The sequence below is a fragment of the Atta colombica genome, unplaced genomic scaffold, assembly GCF_001594045.1.
Source record: "Atta colombica isolate Treedump-2 unplaced genomic scaffold, Acol1.0 scaffold27, whole genome shotgun sequence".
Lineage (NCBI taxonomy): Eukaryota > Metazoa > Arthropoda > Insecta > Hymenoptera > Formicidae > Atta > Atta colombica.
Window position 1 is genome coordinate 1,544,462 of NW_017259370.1, and position 7,259 is coordinate 1,551,720.

Genomic DNA, 7,259 nt, shown 5'->3' on the forward strand with positions numbered 1-7,259 from the left:
TATTAAGACCAGCGAATGCTTGGAATTCTTCTATCGCTGCCGTTAGCTTATCCTCGCTTAAAAAAGCACCATTTTCCGGATTTATCGGCGGCAAATATCCGTATTGCGCTAGGTAATTCTGTAATTTTTAAAAACACTCTTTAATGCGACGTATGTACATCTTATACATAGATATCATTCAACTTTTCTCAATTTGTAAATCTGTAAATTTGATAGTACTCAAACATCCAAAGGAAGATTATTGAGTCTGTATTTGTTGAGGAGAATTCCAAAGTGAGTCGAAACGTATTAATTATATTAACTGATGGAATAAGGGAATAATAAGCATTTGTAATTTATTATTTTGCATACCGTCGACAACGTTGTATTTTCACTTGCCCTTTGTGATCCATATTTTACTTGAATTTGAAGAATCCGTAAGATCACATTCGAATAGTTTTCTCAATATTTTGGTGAACCAAGTATCGTTATTTTCTTATTGATTCGAAATTAAGATATTTTGTCGCGAAACCAACAATTTTATTTTGCAGACAAAAAGTTTTCGTATCATTCCAGAAAGAACTAGTTTTTAAGTTTGGTATCATAATGTAACATTGACGTTGTTTTACGAGCTTTGTTCTACGAAAGTGAATAACTACATATAGGAGACCTTTCCTTATCCGCGTGTAAATTTATCGACGTCCTCCGGTAATTGTTTGTCAGTCCTATTTCGATCGTTTGCGTATAATTATGCGCAGGAAAATGTCCCTGTCGCACCGTCGTACAATTTTGTGCCCAAGTCTTCGATTTTTACCAATACACTCATCGCTTATCGTTTGATAACGTGCGAATGCTAATTATACGTGACATATTTCTAATTCATTTAAAATATACTGATCCAATGTTATACAAGACGTGCTCTTCTCGCACAAGAAGAAGCGCGTGTCGCAAGAATGATACGACCCGCAGAAGATCATCATTAGAGCCAATTCGGATGACGTTACGTTCGAAGTGCAAATTACCTCTTTAAGAATGACTCATCCCTTTATATTGGGCGGAAAGCGCTGTCTACTCCTCTCACGCGTTCTAGATTCACGTAAAATGGCGATCTTGACAAGCAATCGTTTCTAATGTAGTAGGATAATACCGTTGCGTGGAGGGTTGGCCAATCAATTTGCCTTCGCGTGCATTCTTTCGGAGTTACCTCCGAACCGTATTGATTTTGTTCTTACCCTCGGGTCACTGCACGAAAGTACGTATTCTTAATTCTTACGTGCATTTGTTACACACAAATTCGAGATATTTAACAGATATTTAAAGAAAACATAAGGATATATTCGAATAACATTAAATTTTAAAAAAATTTTAATTAAAAAATAAATTTAAAAAAAAATCAAGAGGAGATTGTTAAAACAAGAATAATAAAAGGCAAACGCCAATAGAATTTCGGACATTTTTATTTTTGTTAATTATTGAACAATAATTAAAAATTTAAAATTGAAAAAAAGGCTCTAAAGATTGAATCAGCAAAGGAAATTGGCATTATCATTCTCTTTATTCAAAAGGGAGAAATCGAAACGTCTAATTAATTTGTTATTTAAAAAGAATTTGAATTCGCAGAGCACCTAATATTGGTTCTAGTTGGTTTTGTATTTTTGAGATTGTTAAAATGAAAATTGTAGTACTTATGTAAGAGAACTTTTATATGATGTCGAGAACACTCGAGCAAAGAATCTGACAATCGTCGCAAATTACTATTGCGCAAAGGAGTCCGACGTAAGTCACGCGAGAATTATCGAAGTACCTCATGTTTCTAGATTTAGGCGAATTAGACAAGCAGCAATGACCGAGGAGACTGACCTAACCGACTACGGAATTTACTGTTATTTAACAACACTTATGCACACTTATATCCTGATTAATATTCTATCGGTAAATCGCACGATCACAGGATATCACGTATTGCTAAATTATACGAAGGAAGACGGGAGATTTACATGTTTATCTTCTTATGCGTTATATTCGCGTCATGTATTATTGAGAATAAACTTTTACTTTATTTCCGAATTACGCGCCAAGAATCTTTAAGGAAAGATATGATTTGCTGTGATTAATTATAGTACTTTATCTCGAGTGAAGTAAAAATTATTTAAAAATAAAACTTTGATTGAACTTTGTTATTCTAAAAAAAAACTGGATCGGCAATAAAAGGTGATCTGTGTAATTGCGAAGTTGCAAAGTGAGTCATGCCTTTGCAAAGAGAAAAACGCATAAAGGGTACATTCATTCGAATATTTTCGCAATAGTAATCCGATGCATCCCTTGATAGCAAAGTTTCCGAGCATAGCCTTGGAATGCTGATTCATACATTATGACAAAAATTCGACTTTTGTAAACATATATTTTGAAATTAATAGTCATAATAACTATTTTTGTCGTATTATAAATGCAGTATAATCGTTATATCACAATACAATTTTTCATCAATCAATTTTTCATCAATGTTTACATTAATAAAAATTCGTTATTAAATTTTGTAGCGGAAAAAAAATACATAACGTGTATGCGCGCGCGCGCGTGTGTGTGTGTGTGTGTGTGTGTGTGTGAAGAAAAAACGAATGAATTGTTATTTTGCATTCTGAGATAATATCCTCTCAAACGCAATAAGCTTTCAAATTTGCAATGCCACGAACATAAAAAAGACTATCATTATAAAGAATATTGCTTCTATATATAAAAATAGAGAAATAATAAAAAATAGAGAGAAAACTAAAAAGAATATAAAGATAACAATTACTAGTAAAATAAAACGAAATAATTCAAAGAAAGAATACAAATGAAGAAAATCTAGCTGATGCTCCAATCACAGAGAATTGACCGAGGAGAAGATTAAGAGAAAGACAGAGAAAGAGAGAGAAATGGGAATTTCCATAATCATATCTCTCATTGATAAGAACTTATTTTCCTAAGCCTATGAGTGGTATTTCACCATATAAATAGGATAAATATTAACGTTTAATTTTGTGGCCATTACACTTCCTTCCTTCCGGTTGAATGTAAATGAGATGAATCAGTGCTCAGTCACAAATTTCGTAATTCCAGACAAGTCAACTTCCACGAAGGTTGAAATTTTTATGAATGAACGTAAGAGAGTGAAGTGTGCCCACATGTGCGTGTGTCATATGCGTGGACACGGTTCTCTCCCCTCTCTCTACATATTAATATATATGTTTGTGTATATTCTCTTTGTATATATGAATATATATTTAAATGTGTAGAATCCAACGTGTGCGCTATCCTACGACTGAATCAGCCAAGTGGTTTTCCACGTATATCCGATCATGACTTGACTCAGCACTGCACCATCGTCGCTCGCGCCGGTAGAAGGTGTCGCTGGAATTCAAGGTCTTCTTAGTGGATGCTGATCATCGATCGGCAGACATTGACAATGGGGATTGCCTTCAATTAATTGCGAGTGGATGAAGTATCGAGATGACTGTCGCTAATGTGTGTGCGCGCGCGTATGCGTGTATATCGCAAAACGTACATGAAACTATAAAAATGTACGAAATATAAAGATAAGTGAGTATATGAATACGTGCGTCTTTATACTGGCAAATATTCAAATGTTGTTTATTGAATTTTGAATAAATTGTAGCGGCTTGGTAACTAAGCATAAGGTAAACACAATTATAGGTTTTGAGCACGGAAGGCACATGCACGCTATGATTATCCGGATGTTCCTTGTGTAACCGGAAATATACGTGCGGAAAGATGCACAATGCATTGGTTGAAACCTTGGTTACAATTATATTTTATGACCGCACATCAGAATAGTCCGCTGACAAGTCCAAGAGTTCAGAATAGATGATCTTTTCATGACATGTATCATTACAAAGAACGAACCGCTTACAAACCGCAAAGTTATTTGTCAAGTTTAATTTTATTTAAAATTTTTTTCTTCTCTTTTTAAGAAACGAATTACAGAAATTGTTTTAGAAACGGAATAAAAGTGTCATATATTTAAAGGATAATCATTCCGTCTGCGAACAATTAGCAAGAATTCATTATTTTCTTTCATTCTTTTCTAGTTATATCATACCTATAATCTTTTTAAAAACCGATTAAATATATCGTTTATCTAATTACGTCATCGAAGCGGTGTAAGGTGTATTTTATCTATAATATCTTCATTATTGTCTATGAATTTTTATAACTTTATTGTCGATGAATTATTATAACATAACGAATTGAATATGGTAGAAAATTTTTTTATCGTCATATGCATTTTTCGTAAAAAAATCTCATGTTAACAAAACTTGTAATTCTTGTCATTGCTGTAATTATATAGTGGAACTCGTTAGGCACGAAATGTTTTATATCCGGGTTACCTTGAATCCGTTGTATAAGGAATGAACGTAGATATTCACGATAATATTCTTTTGAAAGCGTAAAGTCTACGTCAAGGAGAGTAGCGCGCTATTGATCTTGTAGATTTGGATATTGCCCTTACAAAAATCCAATTTACTATACTAGCCAATTTAATTCTGGAAATTACTTATTAAATATTAAAAACACTGAATAATAGTGCTTTTTAATATTCTAAATAAATAATTAAAAATTATAGTCCAATTTATATATATTTATATTAAATTTCTATAAGGATGTCGATACGTTTACCATTGAAAACAATTACTACAATGACATAATTGAATATGATCCTGACGAAAAAAAAAGTTTACGAAAAAGTACAGAAAAGTTACATAGATTGAGACAAGATCTTAGAAATTTTTAATTTTTCGTAGATATTCGTAGTGAGATTGTTTGAGGGATTTCTTGGTTTTTTAATTCAAACAACGCCACTCTACATTTCATATAATAAGGACTGTCCAAGAAAAAAACCTTCCCACACAAAAACTCACATATCCTCCAAACCACTTGACCGATTTTCAAAAGCAAACCCATTTTAGAAACATCTTTTAATTACAATTAAAACTATATTTTAAAAAATTCTTAAAAACTACTTTTGACAAAAATTTTTAATTTTTTCTGGAATCTCCTCTATCATACTTTTTATGGTAGTCTCGATCACTTCCTCGGATGCCTCTTTCTTCGCTGTTTTTGGACTTTGAAAACTCTTTTTCCTTCCAGATTCTTCTTTATGATTGATAGTCAAGTCTTCCTTGAAATGCCTAATGACTATTGACACTGTTTTCCTGCAAACTCCCGCCTCAATTTTGATGAAACTCCACTCCGGGTGTTCTTGAAAAATTTTTATTATGGATTTGCGTGTTTCTACTCATTTGCCATTTTGCAACTGAGAACAAAACGATTACGAAACTAACTGTTTCAATCATTTCTTACATTCATTGCAAAGCCTACTAAATTAAAAAATTGTTTTTTTTTTAAGTGGTTTGGAGGATATGTGAGTTTTTGTGTGGGAAGATTTTTTCTTGGACAGTTCTTATCTATGAAGAACTAAGAATTTCTAAGATCTTGTCTCAATCTAGTAGTTTTTCGTAAAAATTTTTTCAGGGAAAGAAGAAATTTTCTACATCTCCTCTTCCATATAACTAATTCTCTTGACTTATTATACATCATGTAAAGTTTGTCGTATGTAAAGCACAATACTCGTTTCCATGACCTGAATTTTTAGTCGCTGAGATTTCGTGTTACTTGCAGATGTATCGTGACCAGTGTCTTCTGCAACAGAGATTGCAATGATGTTTAATCTCTTAAATGGTATCTAATCTGAGATATTACAAAGATACTGATCAAAGTTAATAAGCTCACAATCTTAGTAATGTTTAATTTATTTTTTCGATATTTCTTTTATTTAAAATAAAATAAAAATTTACTTGATGCTTACGAAAATAGGTAAAGCTATAACATCTAGGTCAACCGTCGACTTGTACGATTAGTAGATAGCAGGATACTGCAAAGGCCAAGTGTTTTATGCTAATGAAAACTCGAGCAACTCTATCTCAGTGTAACATAATGTCTCTTCCGAATATCAGAATTAAAATCATGTTCATGATATTAATCGCATCAATTTTTAATTTGTTCAAATTGTTGTTATGTATATTGTGTTCTTTGCAATATTATTATTATTATCAATAATATTGAAGACTATTGTTTCGTCGCATAGTTACTAATTTTATTTCACAGTTTCATTAAAAGTCACACAACTTAATATGTTTAAAGTTCATAGTATCCGATGCGTGTGTGAAATGCGTCTAAATTGTGTAAGTCGAGTTTACAGAGTACATGTGGTATTTTATCTTGTCACTTTATCTTGTTATCAAAGATAACGACCTAGTTTACCGTAGCAAAAATTTACTTTGTTTCTCAACTGTGAAATATGGATAACTTGTAATACACAAATTATGCATGATCCTAACTTTTGTAAAGTTTATACTCTCGTGATATATCTGTACATATGTTTTTATTTCTCTAAATTGTTCAAATTATTCCTAATTCTTACGAACTAGATCTTATTTTTCCATATAAGCTTGGAATAGTATAGATAAGATATCCACTCGTTGGTTATACGATCGATATCTAACGCAATAGTATAAGTCTGGTGGACAAAGAGATAACAAATTTAAAAGATTAACTTATTGTTAGCGTAGGCGTGGTTTTGTCTCTTTTGATGTGCGTGTAATTTTCACAATAGAGAATGAAGGCCCAATAAAACTTTAAACACATTTTGTTATTACTTGCTTATTCAGATCTTAAATCAAAAATTTTATAATAATTTTCACATTGCGCTTATTCAACAATAATCATAAAATAAATTCTATAAATATATCATTCTTAACAAAAAGCAATCGATTTTTTTCTTTGACTGCTAAATTGGACTGCTGTCCAATTGTAAGATTTTTGAGTTTATTGATTATAAAATAAAAGGAAGAAGTGCATAAAAAAGTATTGAGTATCGCACCGACCTTGAAGAGGTCTTTGTCGACGCGAACACCATCGGTATTCCACGTCTTCTTCTCTCGTGCGAACGTTGTTTGAATATAAAAGACGATTCTTCATCCACCGCTGCTTTGTACAATATGCTTTTCCGTATGTAATAGTATATAGTAGCCTTTATACTTCATAAAAGTAAGTTCAGAAAAAAATATTTTAATAAGAAATTACCTTTAAAAGTGATGGATTATATTATTTTTACAAAATTTTAAAAATTCACTCATATTTTTAGATTAAATCATGTTCATTAAATTGATGTGTTCATCATTAATGTTACAATATAATATCAAATCAAATATAAATAA

General features: G+C 31.7%; 1 protein-coding gene across 1 annotated transcript in view; it reads right to left on the reverse strand.

Moving 5' to 3' along the window:
• The window catches only part of LOC108689580 (matrix metalloproteinase-14), a 24,831-nt gene that overhangs the window by 13,611 nt on the left and 3,961 nt on the right, over positions 1 to 7,259 (reverse strand). Inside the window, exon 2 of the mRNA XM_018196426.1 lies at positions 1 to 118. Within this exon, the coding sequence (XP_018051915.1) occupies positions 1 to 118 (118 nt within the window). The remainder of the gene's footprint in view (positions 119 to 7,259) is intronic.